The sequence below is a fragment of the Belonocnema kinseyi genome, chromosome 6 (genome assembly GCF_010883055.1).
Source record: "Belonocnema kinseyi isolate 2016_QV_RU_SX_M_011 chromosome 6, B_treatae_v1, whole genome shotgun sequence".
Taxonomy (NCBI): Eukaryota; Metazoa; Arthropoda; class Insecta; order Hymenoptera; family Cynipidae; genus Belonocnema; species Belonocnema kinseyi.
The window spans coordinates 34,719,139-34,737,278 of NC_046662.1; the positions used below are offsets into that span (position 1 = coordinate 34,719,139).

Here is an 18,140-nt window from a genome sequence, read left to right on the forward strand (position 1 = left end):
TCTTAACACGTTCATAAACTCGAGTGCTGCGATTTGAAATTCACAGAAAATCATGGGGTATTACTTTTATCTTGAAGTTTGATCAAAGTGATTTGCAGCTGAGTGATACTGCATTTGATTAAAATGATCCGGATTTAGTATCAAAATTATGTTATACATAGTTTCAAGTGGACATAGGGCTAATTCTACTACTTTGTCAAATCGCTCGCTAATGCAACTATTTTTTCACTTTATATAATAAAACTTCTTCGCTAGATTGTCGAAAATAACATCCGCAATCTGAAAAAGGGAAAATTCAAAATATTGAAATATGTCGAAGATTTCAAGGAATTTCAAAGGACCTTTACGGATTTGAGAGTATTCTTAAAAATGAGAGGGGATTTTAGATCCTTTTAAAGATTTCTAGAAGTTTCATCTGATCTCAGAGGATTTCAAGTTTTTCAACATTTTAAAATAAATTGTAGAAGATATTACGAATATCAAGAAATTAACGGGATTTCCAAGTATTTCAAAGATGGTCAAGGAATTTAAGGAATAAAATTTTGAAAGATAGTCTAAAGGTTTTAAAATAGTTGAGGGTATATTATAGGATTCCAGGTATATTTTTTAATTCCAAAGGATTTTAAGGAATATGAAAGAATAGCTAATGAACTCAGAGGCTTTAAGAGATTAAACCCTTTTAAAGGGATTTCAAAAAGTAGCACGGGATTTAAAATTATTTCAACATTTCAAAAGATTTTAAATATTATAGTAAATTTTCAAAGATTCTAAAAAATTTCATGAAATTTTATATAATTTAGAATTTTTTCGTAAGATTTTAGAAAATTTTAAAGATTTGGAGGATTTTATGGAAACTTTATAACATTTACCAAATTTCAAGGGATTTTGAAAGATTTTACAATATTTGAGGGTTTCATAGGATTTGAAAGGAAAATAAGTTCCATAAGATTATAAGGAATTTTTAATAATTTCCAGGTGGTAAACTCGAGAGTATTTTTCAAAATTTCAGAGAATTTTAATAGTATTCGAGAGTTTGTAATAAATTCCAGGCACTTTAACGAATTTTAATCATTTCAAGGCCTTTAAAGTTTTTTGGGTGTTTAAAGATTGTATCTAGTTTTCCAGAAAATTTTGGTGAGTTGAAAAAGGGTAGTTAACGATATTTCAAAATTTGTAAGGGTTTTAAAAGAATTTAGTAGGATTTTAGGATATTTTAAAGGATTTTAAACAGGTATCAAGAATATTATTTTTTCAAGCATGTTTTTCATTTATTTACGTTTGAAATCCTTTGCGATAATGTTGTAGGTACAAAATTAAGAGCAAGATGTAGTTTGGAGTTCGTCTTTTACCGCTGTTATACTTAAACAGCGTCCAGGTGCATTGGATGGTTTTGCCTCTGAATGGTTTCTTGGAGCTACCATCTGCCACTCCATAGGTTTTTAGTTGCTTGCTTCCTGATGGTAGTGAAAGTTTCTTTCAATGCGACAGGTCTTTAATAAAACCGTCTTTTGAGCTGCTGCCAGTACCCTACTGACTCTGAAATGTTCAAGATGTTCAAATCATCGTGCGTGAATATTATCTGTAGCCAAAATAACAATAGGATGAATAGACGCTTGTTTCACATTCGTCCGCATTGTCTTTACTTAATGCCTTAGCTCGCTATACTTATGAATCTTGGTTGTATAGGTTTCCTGCTAATTTCGGTTAAGGGAACAACCAATGTCGATGACATGTAGTCTTTCACTGTTTTTTTCTCTCATCGTTTTCTGAAACGGACATTAGAATGTATCATCAGAAAGGCTTCCATTCAAATAGGGCAAATTATTTACCTATTATGCCCGCCACATCATTATGTCTGTTCGTATATTATCTGCGAGTCATAACGTGACAACGAGACAATGTGTCAACCACGTCTTGATGCAACACATGTTTGCGATAATTTTTGGTGCTGAAAACCCCGCCCTGAATCGTAAAGTCGAATCCTTTTATATCTAGATACAAGAGCCCCTTTCTCGGGCAAATATTGGATGGCTCACTATCCACTTCATGTTAATCTCACGTTTTGGAGTTTTCGCCGTGATTTACATACTGTCTCCACTGCGTTTCTAATTTCTTAATGGTTTCTGCCTAAATATTCAAGGCCTCCCCTAAGGATAAATTCAAGGGCGTGTACGCAACATACGCTTTAGAGAAGTTGTTTTAACGCTGTATAACTTGTGACTCATACAGATTTTTAATATCTAAAAGCCCCCTAACCCCTGTTGTTCGTTGTCGAAGGAGTACTTGAGGACATACATGGAATAGGTGTTAATTGTCCTGATTTTTTTTTCAAGTTAAGAGAACTCTTCAGAATAATTCTGAGTTTTATAGTGAAGGCAGTCGTTAAGCTTTTCTGAACTATCGTTTACTAAATACCCTTAGTTTCAATAACACCCAGATATTTATATAATTCGACCTTAGTCATTGCCTCAATGTCATTTTCGAACTTATTTTCTAGCGGCAGTCCCTAATTCCCTTTTGGTTAAATGCTCTGTTCTGCATTTCTCTAATCCAAGTTCCATGTGGACATCACTGGAAAACTGCTTTGTGATATTGATCACTTGCTGCAATTTCTGGTCTGAACTAGCATATAGCTTCAGGTCATCCATATATAGAAGATGGGTCAGTTCATGACCATCCTCATTATCATGTATTTAGAACCCTTGCGAAATGATATTTAGTGTTTTGCTAAATGGGTTCATTTCTAAACAGAAATTCTGTAAGGATATCATTCTCGTCGCAGTAAGAATATACTTTATATGCAGGGATATCTGCAAGAGATTTATAAATTGTTGGAAGACAGCCCATCGATAGAAATCCAGATGAATTTTAAGCGTCTGGTTTTTTAGAAAATATGTACGTAATACCCTCGAACATAAGGCCTGGAACCAGATCTGGATATTCATTGAGCTTCTTAAAACGCCATGCGAACGCAGGATGCACACTCTTTCAGGTACTTGTGCCAGAAGTTCTGCATCATTTCCGAACCTGAAACTTTTCAGTTACTTGCTCTTTGCAAAACCGCTGAAAAATCTAAAATGTGGTGTTACTCAGCTCTATTTCAGGGTTATTTTCTAGTTCTTGCCTTCTGTAGTTGGAACCACGCAGCCTCTAAATTTTTTCTGTTATTTTTCTCTTAGACACTGACCAGTAGTTAGTCATGCCTTCCAATTGAGGGACTTCGGTGTCTTGCTGGTTACTTTGCTTTACATTCATTTCAGGATAGAAACTTCTTTCGTCTGCCTAAAAGGTTCGATTTTGTTGCCTTCTTGTACCATTTCTCTTGTACCGATGAGAGTTTATGATCTCATTCAATGTTGCTAGCATTAATGTCTCAATGTATCGACGGTGGATGGTTTTCGTAACATGAATTATTATCTTTCTGGTTCTATTTCTTATTTTATATTGAGCCAATCGACCTAATTTGCATCTTACTTTGCTGGAATCAATTTCCAGCCTGATCTTCCATGGTAGATTTAAATCGCTACTTATGACAGAAACTGCGTTTGTAGGCCTAGTTCTGCGGCTCAACGTTTAGTCTGTTGCCACATATGCACAGTATACGAGACTTTGCACCTCTAACGCAGTTCATTTTGCGTTCAAATATATGGGTAACACCTTGATGTTCAGGTGTTTTATTAGTGCACGCAAATAATTTGTGCTTTCATCTTAGGCAGAGTATGCCTTCGTGTTGGTTCTACATGTCTGAATTCTAGTAAGCATGACAAAACTTAATTTCAACATGCTGTAATTTTTCAGGAATTTTGGTGTTCAAATCATCCTTAATAATGTCCAGATGTGATTCTAGTGGATCTGGTATTAAATTCGCATTGCCCCTAGCACCTATGCCTTCAGCTTCATACAAGTCTCGGAATTTCAGTTTTCGAAAACACTAAATTATTCAAAGTGGTATTGATTACACAGGCCAACATGGTCTTGTTGTTGGAAAAAGGAGAGTCATTTCCGAAGTAATTTTTTACTTAGAATCCGAATCCGGGGTCATAATTGACCCATCACGTCAGGATTTTAAGATATTTGAGATTATGTACCCAAAAAATAGCGTTTTTGGCTACTTTTGAGGTTATGTACAGAAGACACCACATTTTTTAGAATTTGTTCTTTAGTTGTATCATTTAGTACTTGGGGGTTTTTGGGGTTGTTGATTACGAATGTACTATTGAATTTGATCTTGAGCTTGACCTTCAGGGGCATTTCAAGGTAAACGTTTTTTTTTTAACATTTAGCGTTACCCAGGAACAACGACGTGGACGTAGTAAAACCTGTTCCCTTTGGGGTGCTGGATTTGCGTAAGTCTCCTTGCCTCCCACGATCGGGGTGCTTGATTTATGTAAGTCCCCTCGCCTATCACAATTAGAAACTATTTCAGTTTATCTTATGAAATCTTTTTTTTTATCTATAGTAAAGATCTTGACCCAGAACTTCTTTTATGAAGAACATTTGGCTCCTCACGTTGAAGACACCAACAATAATCTCGAGTTTCTGGAATCCATTCTAAATGAGAGTGTAAATAATACAATTTTACGCTCATATTGCAACCTAAGTTCTGAAATTGTTTAATCATATCGTCAACTATTTCTTTGTAATCACCAACTTTATTATTGCCTAAAAATCGTTTAACAACCTTTTTGAAAAAAATCCAGACTTCTTTTTCTACATTTATCATAACATGTTCAACCTCTGTTGTTTTCATCAATTCTCTTATTTGTGGCCCAACAAATGTTTACTTTTTTATCTTTGCCTCACTTTAATAAGGAAATAAGTAAGATATTGAAATAATGCACCATCCGTATCAAGAGCCTTTACAAATTGCTTCATTAATCCTAATTGTGATCAAATAAAACACGAGCATCAGAGGTTGATGCGATGTCTTCAAAATCCTGACTTTCAGTATCGTCACAGTCTGTACGCTCTTCAACATATCTTCTTAAAAATGGAGGGCTTGGAAGAAGATCACCAAGTGCAAAAGCAATAGGCTTTGTTACGCTTGCTACATTCGGATATTTTATATTACAAACATTTTTAACATTATATGCAAATGTTGCAGGTGAACAGAAATAACATTCATTGTGGCTAGCAGGTTCACGCCAAATTGCAGGGGTTTTGAAAGGAATTGGTGTTACTTCATTATGGGAATTATACGAACGTCTTAATGTTTCAACACATGATTTACAAGCCGTATGTGGAGCCCAAAACTTATACTAATTAGTTATTGAAGTATTGAAGTTATTAAGATAAAATATTTTTATCTTATCATTGATTTTCATCGCATTTTTCGCGAACACGAAGCGACTAAAAATGTAACAAAAGCTGTTAGGATCATTTAAACACTTTCTCGAGGCCGTTATTGAAATGATCAACAGTTAAGATATTTAATTGAATCGTTTGTAGTTAATGCGAGTTGTTAACCAACAGATCAAATGGAAATCTTCAGTAAATTTCTTCTAAAAAATAAAGCACGATGAATGGTTAAGACTTGTCCAGATCAAAATTAATAGACAGTAAAAAAACGAATAATTGAGAGTTATCTAGTAATTTTTTAAAAAAATATTATTAGAAAAATTAATAATATGTGATTAGAAGAAATGAAGAATCAATACAAATTATCTTTTTTATGAAAATGACAAAAAATTTTATAACAATGCGACGTGCAAAGTTACAATAAATGATTGACATATGTGCTTAAAGTAATTCCAAAATAAGACGGGGAAAAATTAAAATCAATAATTGACATTTAAAACATGTATGCTTAAAGAAATTCCAAAGTGAGGCTCTGAAAGGAACAACGACTATGTGACTACTTGTTTGGGAGTCCTTTGAGGCACTGAATAAGCTAGCGACAGACAACCGAGTCACTCTGCTTTGGATCCCTCCACACAGTGGAATCAAGGGCAACGAGATACAGGCAAGCTAAACTAGCAAAAAGACAAAATTTTACTGGACCTGAACCAGTTGTGGGCATTTTTAGTAGGTTGGTCACTGAAGACATTAACAGTTGGCTAAGCGTGGAACAGCGAAATAAGTGTAGTTCGGCCTCTGGCTGCAGAAAGACTAAAACACTTATAGGCCCTCTGCCGTCTGTGTGGAGAGGATAATGAGGCATCTACTCATATTCTTTGTCACTGCCCCGCGACGGGATCACCCAGGCGTCAGGGGCTGTGACGGTCTTACTCAGAACAATAATAATAAATTGAATCCGCCAGCTTCAATTTGAAAATTTTAATATCTCGACTTCAGATTCGTAATCAACGACCCCAAACACCCCCAAGTACAAATTTTCAAGAAAAAACACCCAATAGAAAATGTATGTCTCAAAGTATTTAAAGGAAATGCTCAAGGCATAAAGGGACATATCTCGTACATTCAAATTGGCGTAACTTGGTAAAGAAAAATTGTAATTGAACTCTGCGTCTCTTTAATTAAAAAGAAAGAGCAGTACTATGTGATTTAAGTAAAGAAAAAATCCCAAAAAATTTGTTGTCTTCTGTGAAAAACCTCAAAAGTAGCCAGAAACGCCATTTTTGGGTACATAATTCTGACCCCGGATTAGGATCCTACGTAAAAAATTACTTCGGAAATGACCCTCCACTTTCCAACAACAAAACCGGGTTGGCCTGTGTAATAAATATCACTTTGAATAATGTAGTATGTCTATTTTGGTCTCAAAAAATAGGACACAAGTTCCCGCCATGAAAGTTGGAATGGAACGGAGAAGATAAAACTGAATACTAGCCAGCCAAGCTGAGCGAGCCAACACAGCAACCACATTACCCCTAAACGCCCGCGGTCGCAAGGTCTCGAGCGGCAGAAAATAATAAAAGTCACCGTGCGGAATAAAAGCGTTAGATACAAGATCTTAAAATAATGAAAACCCTTATTAGGAATCGTAAACATTCCTTAATTCTAAACTTATCTTAGACGTTTACCAAATTTAATATTTGAAAAATTGTATTTTGTCAAACATTTTGCCCAAGTTCTTTGGTCAGATCCTTTATAGAAACTGACTATCGGTTTCTAGGATCGTGACGTTAGGCCATACATTTGTTTTATTCTCAAAATAGGATCATTTTGAATCAATGAAAAATTGAAAGAAGCTTCAGTACTTTTGATACCTCAGGATTTACTGTTCAACTGAAGTAGACAATCATCACATTCATATAATAGTCACTAAATCTCAAATCTATAAAAAATTACTAATGAAACAGCCAAAAATCTAACACTTATTTATCTGATTATAAGTTGTAATTTTATCAGTTTTCATTCATTCATATTCGAAGATTGCTTTTTATGGAAAGTTATTTGTAGGAAAGGATTATAAAAAAATCTACAAATGTATTTCGGCCAACTATCATACACAGTTTTTCAATATTTTGGAATGTTAAGACCACTAACTTGGAACTCACAATGGAAAATTTGGATATACCGTATTTACTCTATCTTTATGATCAGTATTTACTCGATTTTTACATTTTCTATTTTGATATATCTTCTGCAAGATATTGAGGAGATTGTCAATAACATGGAAACTTTATTTCATTTTCTCGCTGTTTTTGCCGTTTTGATCAAGCTGATGAGCATTATGGTAAAACGTAAAACTCTCATCGAATCTAAAAATATGTTATTGGATGAAGTCTGTCAACCTCGAGATTTTTATGAATCAGAATTATTGAAAAACTGCTCAAAAGTCTGCAGGTATATATATTTTTTCTATTAAATATTCATACATCAGTAAGGTAAAAATAATATGTTTAAATCCGACTCTGAATTCATATTATTTAGTAAAAAAGAGCTGTATAATTCTTTAAAATTTAACATAAATTTAACAGCGATTCCAGAGTAATCTTTACCTGTAACAAGAATTACTTTCACGTGTTAATATTTACCCACCATATGGGAAATGGTTACCATATCAACTCCATTGAATCTTCTTTTGTTTCGACGCGGAAAATAATGCACACTTTTCTACTTGAAAATTAACCGTAACAAAAATTCACTTATGTTTTTGTCTGTGAATTTAATTACAATTTTTAATTAATTTTAGCGAATTTTAAGGATTTCCAAAAGAAATATATCAAGAGATTTTAAGAGATTTCAAAAGAATTCAAGTGATATTTTATTTAAACTCGCGGGATTCTAAAGCTTAATAGTGAATTCCCAGTGGGCACAACATTTTATAACGTAATTGGAACGTCCTGAAAACGTTTCTTGGACGTACAAGTCAAAAGGCGTCATTTGAACGTTTAAAAAACTGTCCTTAGTCAGACGAAATAATGTTCTAAAAACGTTTTATATTCGAAATACGTCTTTAAAACGTCTCTGGAACATCATATGTTTATGGAACGTTATATGGACTGACTTAGGACATTTTTAAGCCCTTCTAAAGATGTTCTTTAACGCGTGTGCCCACTGGGCTTTAAACATTTGAATTAATTTCCAGAGTATTTTAGGGAATAAATTTAATTTATTAGATTTTTAAGGGATTTTAAATTATTACTAACTATTTACAAAATTTTGAAGAAATCTGAAAGCAATTACAAAATTCCAAGGGATGTCGAAGGATTTTAATATATTTGAAAAATTGTAATGGCATTAAAAGTATAGTCTAAGTCAGCAAGAGAATTCAAAATTTTAAACTTAAGTAAATGACTCGAAAATATTTTGTATTTGTGAATAAATCAGGGATTTTTCGAAAAGATAATACCTGAATTGAAGATTTTTATAAACTCACGCGTTTAAATAATTCCCTAGTGTTCTAGACAAAACTCAGAATAAAATTTAAGAAGTTTAAATTCGATTAAAATCAAATTCATGATCCTATGTAACGCCCAATAATCAAGTTAATGTATAGAATTCCTGAAAATTACAACAAGAATCCTACGATCAAATTTGGACAACCACCATAAAATGCTCATATTGAAATTTAAAAAAAAATATATTCTTTTATACAAAATTTTCGCACAAAAATAAAAAAGAGGAAAGAAAAATGATAATGCAAACAACTAAATCCCCTTCTTTCTCTTTTAACACCACAATTTTTCAACCAATCTCTACGTTTCGAGACCCACTGAATCTTAAAATCATGTTTTGACGATGGCGTCTGTCTGTCCGCCTGTCCGTCCATAAACACGAAATCTCTCGAAAAAATAAACGGATTAAATTGATCTTGATCAGAGTATCTTTAGGTCTTAAAGAAATGACGACCTCGCTAACCAGCCATTTTTAATAAAAACGCAAAAAGTTAGAACATTTTCAACATTTTTGGGACCATTTTAAAAAATTTTTAATTTTTAAATATAAAGTTGATCACAACCACTTATGTGATTTTCTTGAAAAATCGAAAATTCCAATTTTAATTGCACAAAAAATGATAAAAAATAAATAATTCCATTTTTTGGTCACACTATGTATGATACGAAAAAAGATAAATAAACAGAAAATTTTAAACCAAAAAAAGATCTGCAAGTTTCTTAGCAATCACTTTTTGATAGGACACGTATTTTTTGTTTTATTCATAAAAAATAACATTGAAAAAATTAATAAATACAAATTTTTGGAGAAATGACCCAAATTACAAAAAATATGATGAAAAAAATTGTCTATCCGAAAAAAACTGCAAATTTGTTATAAATCACTTTCTGATAGAACGCACAGTTTTGGATTTAATCATAAAAATGACATTAAAAATAAAAATGAAGCACTTGTGTAAAAACGACAAAAGGTACGAAAAGAAATTGATAGACAAAAGTGGTAAAAATTATTACATTTTCATCATTTATGATTGAGAAAGTATTAGAGTTGTCCGAAATGACGCATCGAAAAGAAGATAAACTAAAAGAAAATCGAGAGCATATTATGGTAGCTATCCAAATTTGGTCATCCGATGCTTGGTTTTATTATCAGAAGTTCTATATAAAACCCCAAATTTTCGTAAATACTTTGTAATTAGGCACATTTGATACCTAGTATATAATTTTAGACTTCATACCCTAACATGTATGGTCTACTATGACGCCCAATATTGTACAAGGGGTGCAACACCTCTGTGCCAGCCAGCAACCTTAAATAGAAAATAAAAAATAAGACAATACATCTGGCATACCTACACGAAACTTTATTGGTCTGTAGTTGCTAAACAAAGCACAGCAGACCATTTTTGCATTTGACTTTTTGTCTAATTTTTTATTTTCTATTTGTGATTGCCGACTGACACAGAAGTGTTGGAACACCCTGTATATGCGTCTACTTGCGACGCTCAAAAAGAAAGAGCTTAGGCCAATCTGCAAGCAGTAGAACACGCTCATTTCGTCTGGCTACCATTAGAAAAAAATATTTTTATTTATATTCTGGACGGAATTATCCACTTTTTATTAGATCTACCGGTTAGTGATCTGATACTATTCGTCGATAGTGTACTTATAAGTATTTTAATATATTGTTGTAGGTCCAATACCATTATCTTCCTATTCATGACTAACATTTCTGCATTGTCAGTACTCGTGACTCCGCCTTCGAAGAGAAGCAACTTTCCACTTCCCTTCAAGGTTTGGATTCCTTACAGCTTAAACTCCAGATTGGTATATTCTTTAACATATTTTCACCAAGGAGTTGCTATAACAATGGCTGCTTTTATAACAGCTTCAGTTGAAGGTTTAGCATCGGTGATTATGCTACAAATTTGCGCTCAACTAGAAATCATCGTTCATCGCCTGCACTTACTTTCTCAATTACAGAGAAAATATTATTCTAAATTCATAGACTATCAGGATGAGTCGAAGCTTATGAAAGATTGCGTTGATCATCATATCTACACATACATGTAAGCCTTGTTTTTTTCCTATACGGTATTGTTGAGAATGAAATGGAAGTAAGTTTTGGGTAATCCTAACAGGGGTCGTTAAAAAAATATGTTACAATGCCAGGTAAAACAATCCACTTATTTTTCGTTAAAAGTTTATTCTTTTAATTGAAAATTTTACTTTTATGTTTATCGATCAAAATGTATCTCTTTTGATTAAAAGTTTTACTATTTGGTGGAAGACTAAATTATTTTGTTGAAAATTTGTTTTTTCTCAGCTCAAAATGAATTTTTGTACAAAAATTACTATTTTATTTTTGGTTAAAAATATATAGTTTTTAGTTAAAAATTCAACTATTAAATTTTTCAATGAGAATTTTTTATTGAAAATTCAACTAGTAAGTTGAAAGTTAAATTTATTTATAAACATTCATTTTATTTTCTGAAGATTTAATTATACTGTTGGAAAATCGTGTTGTTTAGGAAAAAATTAATCTTCTTGATAAAAATATCAACTGCTACTTTAAAAGTTGCAATACGTTCATGAAAATTCATTTTATTAGCTGAGGATTCATGTATTTAGTTGTAAATTTAACTGTTTTGTTGAGATTTTATTTCTTTTTTTAAACTTTAATTTTCTTTATCGCAAAATTTAACTATTCGATTATTATTTGAAGAAATATCGTTTTTATATGAAAATTAACTATTTGGTTGAAAATGTATCTTTCGATTCAAAAGTAACTTCTTGATTAAAACTTAACATTTGTAATTAAACATGAAACAATTTGCTTCAAATTTTTCTTTTCTATTTTGTTTAAAAAAATCTTTCCCGACTGAAAAGTTGACTAGTTTGTTGAAAATTCGTCTCTTGGATCTTAAATTCATCTCTTTTGATAGAAATTTCGTATTTCATGATTGAAATTGCAACTGTTTGTTTACAAAATTAATCTGCTTTTGTGAATAATTTAGCTTTACGGTTAGATTCTACTGTTTTTTATTCAAAATTCAAATCGTTTCTCAGGCGAAATATTAACTATTATATTTTTCGTTAAAAATTAATCTTTTTTTATGAGAATTCAACTATTTGAATGAAAGTCAAACTTCTTTGTTCAAAATGGATATTGTTGTTGAAGATTCATAATTTTAGTTGAAAATTCAACTTTGGTTTGAAAACGTAACTATCTAAATTATAATGCAACTTTTTTTGGATCAAGTTTTAACCTTTTTTATTTAATAAGTTAGGTATTTGGCTGAAAATGTATCTTTTTAGGTAGAAAATTAAACAATTTGATTCAAAATTTGTTCAAGTCCCTGAAAATTAGTCACTTGATTCATAAGTATTTAATTGAAAAATGGGGCGGTTTTCGTATTTTCGATGACATCTTTTTTCAAATATCGTAACGTAGTTTTTGAAACGACCCATATACAACTTGTTCAGAAGAACTTACTGAACCAAACTGATTTATTAAAAAAATGTACTTTCCAGGCTTGGAGAAAAATTGAACGAGTTATTTGGCCTTGTTATTTTTGTACAATTTTTTGCATCAATGATAGGTTTGTGTGCAGTCATCTATCCATTGTCAAAATTGAGCATAAATAATCCCAGTAGCTGGAGGCTTATATTCATCTTACTCACTGCTCTCGTACAGATATTTCTTTACTGTTTTTATGGCGAAAAGTTGATGAAAAAGGTGATTTAAAAAAAATTCAATAATATCCGGACAAGCATCTTTTAATTTTTTTGAATAAAAAATAAAGTCTTGTCCTATTTTAAATAGAGCATGGATATTTCAAAAGAAGTTTACCAGATAGATTGGATCGAAACAACTATTAGGACAAAAAAAGACCTTACTTTACTAATGATACGCGCTGGGAAACCTATAAACTTAACTGGTCTATCACTGATCACCATGAAAATCGACACATTTGTCAAAGTATGTATATTCGATTTCCCTTTCTCTAAAAAGTTTAATAAAAAAAGTTAAAAAAGAACATAATCGCAATTTTATATTTTCAGATACTGAAATCAGCTTATTCTGCTTACAATTTATTGAAATCTTCTTAACAAATTTGAAGATGACAAAACTGAGGCATTTAACAATAGAAATATGTGTCTTTTGTTTCATATTCACTCTATTGCTCATGTGAGAAAATAACTAAAATAAAATCGTCGCTTCTTACTTTCCTTATTATAAATAAATAATTGTTTTAAATTCTAAGGGATGAAATTTGAAATTAACATTATAAAATTAATTATCAAAAATAAAATAATTTACAATTTACATTTTTATCGTCATTTTGAACTCATTCAATTTTAAAAGCATTCAATGTATAACTAGTGTAATTCCTAACCCTTTTTGTTTAAAACCACTTTGTTAAATTGAATCTTTAAAAAAAATGATTAAATTCTGAAAATATTCCATTTTCAAAATTCTTAAAAATGTTATCAGTTTTGAATTCTAAATAAATATAAATAAAAATAACAATGTATATTCCAGAAAAGTGCAGAATTTTATAGAATGCTGCAGAAGGTTCTGGATATTTTAATGTTACAATATTCCAGAAATTTCTAGACTTATCAAGAATATTCTTGATTGTTCTAGAATTCTTCCGGATATTCGCAAACACTCCAGAAGGTCGTAGATTATGCTATTATTCTGGAATATTCTGCAATTTTATCTTAACAAGCTGAAAGCCTTTGCAAAAATTCAGCTCATAGTATTTAATACTTTGGCAGGAAATCTGTTTATTCCTAGGTGAAACTCTTGAGTATAATTATATATAGTGGACAAAATAATGATATTTTTTATTTTTCTTCTGCAGGAAAATTGCTAAAACAAGTAAAAATATCATTGTCTTGTCTGGTATATATAAACTATATATAACATTTTTGCATGGATTGTTTAGAGATTGTCTGTTTTCTTCAGGTACTCATAAACAAATATAATAACTTCGTTTATTTTTATCCTTATGAATCACGCTTCAAGAACATGCACTTTTATCAGTTCTGCACGAATAAACAAAAAATTAAATTAATCGACGATAATTAGAGAAACAGATTTTTTTATAACAATGGCTGTAGGTTCGATTTTTAAGGTAGATCGCTCATCTTTTAAGAGCGTGTAGATAAAGACTTCAACTAATTGCAATAAAATGGTCAGAATTTTTTATTGTACATGAATGGTTTACCACACCAGTGGATTTACAGAAATGTGACTCATTGAGTGACGGCGAAGTAGGGAAAGCAACTTGCGTCTGGGAGGTGTTTGTGCTCAAATCGAGTTAGCGTCTCCAAAATGCGGCAGCTGCAAAAATCTCATAAACAAAGCAGTAGAAGTAATATTTTTAAACTTTTGATGCAGGATTGATAATTAGCGCAAATTTCAGCCGCATTTCGCAGACGCTAATGCAATTCGAGCGCAAACGCCTCCCAAGCGTGAACTGATTCCCCTACTCCACAGACGATAAATGAGTCATATATTGTCCGATAATCACTGCAATTGAAAACACTTAATTCGCACAAAAAAATTTGGACAATTTTATTACAATTGCTTAAAGTCTTCATCTGCATTCTCGATCGGAAGGTTTAGCTACACGCCCATAGAACTGTTGGGTGGGGAAAAACTTTCGCGCCGAGAAAATAATGACGGAAGGGTTACCAACTTTAATTTCAATGACCTACGTTACCGACAGTTTCTATCAGATGGCGTATTGGAATTTTATGAGTTGGCAACACATACTTGTCGGTGTAAAGCCGCCTGTTGAGAGACAGTGGAGTGGAGCAAGAAACTCGCGCCTGGGAGGCTATTGCGCTTAAATTGTATTAGCGTCTTCAAAATGCGACAGCTGCAAAAATCACGTGAACAAAGCAATAGATGTAATATTTTCAAACTTTAGATGAAGGGTGGATAACCAGCGCAACAAACTAGCTCACATTTAAAAAACTTAGATATCTTCCTTTTTTCACGAGGTTTTTGAAGCTGGCGTATTTTGAAGACGCTAATACAATTCGAGAGCAAATGCCTCCCAGGCGCCAGATCATTCCTCCATTCCACAATCACTCACTGAGTTACATGTTGTCCCTAAAATAACTGCAATTGAAAACACTTAATTTACAAGTGAAAATTTAAACAATTTTATTGCAATAAGTCAAAATCTTTATCTGCATTCTCTTAAAATGTGAGCTATCTGAAAATGTGACAAAAATATTTCGTGAACTAAGCAGTAAATATAATATTTTCAAAGTTTGGATTTAGGATTGACAATCAGCGCAAAATGTTAGCTCAAATTTGAAAAAAATCTATATATCTTTCTTTGTTCACGAGATTTTTGAAGCATCTGCATTTTGAAGACTAATTTGATTTGAGCGCAAACGCCTTCTAGGAGCGAACTGCTTCTCTCACTCCGCCGTATCTCAATGAGTCACATGTCTGTAATTTACTGCAATTCCAAATTACTAATTCACAAATGAAGATTTGGGCAATCTTATTGCAATTAGTTACAGTTTGAAGACGCTAATACAATTCGAGCGCAAATGCCTCTCTTAAAATGTCAGCCATGTATCTTCAAAATGACTAATAAATTTGCAAGGATTGCAAGCGCGATTTTTTAAGATGATAATAAATAAAGTTATTCTATTTCTTTATTTGGAAAACGCTTTTTCCTATCTTTAACCCCCTTTGACCAACTTGGTTTTGAAAAAAAGATTCTGAGTACTGTTTTGGATACTGCAGATGTTAGGCATTCAAATATTAGACTTGCATTGGTGTTAAACTCTTTTTTTCAAAAGTACAGCAAGCACATGAAAAAAGCATTCGCTTAACAATAAACAGATTTGCTGCTATAATATTGTCTATTTTCAGCTGAAATTTTGCACAAGCTTTCAGCTTACAAAAATACATATTTTCACATATTTTGAAGGATGTGCGTGCATCATTGCCAAAATCCATGTAATCGAAGAAAAAGGTAAGTCATCCAATGTAGCGAAAAGTACTTAATGGTATCTTTATCGTTCACGAAATACAGCTCTTTTTTTTTAATTAATGTACTTATTTCTTTCCCGAAATGGTTGAATTTTCAACCAAAAGGTTCGATTTGATCAAAAATAACAGACTCTCAGGAAGATAAATAAATAAAATAAAAATATAAAAAATAGAATTAGTAAAATAAAATATTATGATTAAATATATTTTTAACCAAAGCGATTAATTTTCAAACAAAAATGGAAAATTTAAGTTTTCATTTGAAAAAATTAGTTTCTAACACGAAAAAAAAAACATATTTCTAACATTCAGTGAAATCTGTCCCCAATAAAATAAATATTTAACAAAGCATTTTAACTTTTATCCAAATAGTTGAATTTACAACAAAAAATATGAATTCTAAACAAAAACCCGTGCAAAAATGTTGGTGTAGCGCCGACCGGGCCCCGGTCGGGCCCCGGTCGGGAAAAATGTGGGCCCGATAGGGTAATCTGTCTAGCGCCAGACCGTAAATGAAACGCCCTACCCAACCGGGCCCAGATCTGGGCATCCAAAATGTGGACCCGATCTGGCCCAGATATGGTCCCTTTAATTTTTTATTTCTATAATTAGTAAAATTTCAAAAGTTTTTATATTAATATTTTTTTAACTTTGCTTTTCACAAAGCTTACCTCTGCCTTTAAGGCGGATATAAGAAATCTCACCAACAATTCTGTGATTCCGAACTCGCAATCTACTATTTGCTTTTGCCATTTTAAGTTATATGAAAGAAAAATAATATCACGACGAAAACAGAAAACTTGACATAATCTTGTCTAATCTAGCCCGGCCCGACGTGGTTCTGACGCGAGCCACATCATCAGCCCCCTTGGGACCACATGTGGAAAATCCGATCGTGCCCAGATCGGAACTCGAGAATGAGTTGGACAATTTCTGCACGGGTAGTTTAATAGTTAGATCTTCATCTAAAAACTAAAAATATGAATTTTGAACTGAAAATATAACAGTAAACTTTTTAATTGAAAAGAATACTTTCTATTAAAAATAGAAAAACCGTAATTAAGAAAACTAAGTTTTTATTGGAAACCCCATAAAGTTTTCTCAAATATAGAAATAAAAAATCTACTTTATAATGCACGCAGAAAACGATATCGCATGGATTGCAATAGATACCGTAATTTCTGTGCTATGTATTGTAATGATTGCATTATAATAACGTAAAATCGTGATATCGTACATTACAAGATTTTCCATAATATTATTATTTTATTATATTTTATATACGAGGATTCTAGTAGTGGCCAAGCGATTTTAGTGCATTATAATATCGTACAAAACTGCGGAATCTGCTCATACGTTATCATATTACGCTTCATTTCAATATATAGGTTTTGAGATATCATTGTGCAATATGTTTTTCTCCGTGTGCATCTAAAAGTAAGGTCGAGTAGACACTGTTTTTTTTATTCAGCTGAAGTAGAAACTCAATTTTATAGAAAAGTGCGCTGAACATTCAAGAATATAAAAAACTTTGACATACGTATTAAGACGGCCCCTCAGAAAATGTTCCTTTTCAACAATTTCTATAATTTTTGCAAAATGACGTTCGGAAGAAAATATTTGCGAATCCTAATCGAAACTTATGTTGAACTCTCGATGCTTAATCGGTATAGATGTAAAGCAGCTACAATTTTCTTCTGCGCAAGGCAGTGTCATGTGGCTATTTTCCCAAGAAAAATACTATTATGAAGAGAGAATATTGGGACAAATATTTCCAAGCATTTCAATACTCTATAATTATGCAAATTTTCTATGGCACAAATATCAAGTTATTTCCGTAATATTTTAAGATATGATATATTTTATTATGCAAGAAGTCGATTCATAATTATAGGGTGAATCGTGTATTCCCCTTGCGAAAGAGGTATAGAATTATTTATAAAGAAAATATGACTATAGAAGAATATCGCGAATTATTTTTAAAAAGAATACAAGAATAATTTATGAGAAACGCAAGTAAGGAAAAAACAGAATTTCAAGCAAAATGTATCGTGCAGTCTCAAGAAATTATTAACCGAATATAGATGGTTTCCATTTACAACACAACCATAAAATATATCAAATTTCCAAAATAGTATAAAATTAATAACTACTTTTGACTTTCTTAAAGTCTCTATTATTTCTGAAAAATATTTGTATAATTTTCATAGCTAAAGATTTAAGAAATCATAATAATGAAACAAAAAGACATCTTATAGATATACCTACAAAAATAAGAGAAAAGGAATACAGGTTTGGGCTACTAT

The 18,140-nt window shown here is 31.9% G+C and overlaps 1 protein-coding gene across 1 annotated transcript; it reads left to right on the forward strand.

Moving 5' to 3' along the window:
• Positions 1 to 7,305: 7,305 nt before the first annotated feature.
• On the forward strand, positions 7,306 to 13,026 carry LOC117174843 (odorant receptor 46a-like). The gene is made up of 5 exons (XM_033364230.1): positions 7,306 to 7,749; positions 10,499 to 10,873; positions 12,339 to 12,543; positions 12,631 to 12,786; positions 12,870 to 13,026. The coding sequence occupies exons 1-5, from the start codon at positions 7,388 to 7,390 to the stop codon at positions 12,915 to 12,917; spliced, it is 1,146 nt and encodes a 381-aa protein (XP_033220121.1). The 5' UTR covers positions 7,306 to 7,387; the 3' UTR covers positions 12,918 to 13,026.
• Positions 13,027 to 18,140: the final 5,114 nt, after the last annotated feature.

Bases quoted from the DNA above. Each gene is read 5' to 3' on its own strand.
- LOC117174843 (XM_033364230.1), top strand. From the start codon at position 7,388: ATGTATTTCGGCCAACTATCATACACAGTTTTTCAATATTTTGGAATG. The intron at 7,750-10,498 runs GTATATATATTT...ATATTGTTGTAG, and splicing joins AACTGCTCAAAAGTCTGCAG to GTCCAATACCATTATCTTCC. The intron at 12,544-12,630 runs GTGATTTAAAAA...TATTTTAAATAG, and splicing joins GCGAAAAGTTGATGAAAAAG to AGCATGGATATTTCAAAAGA.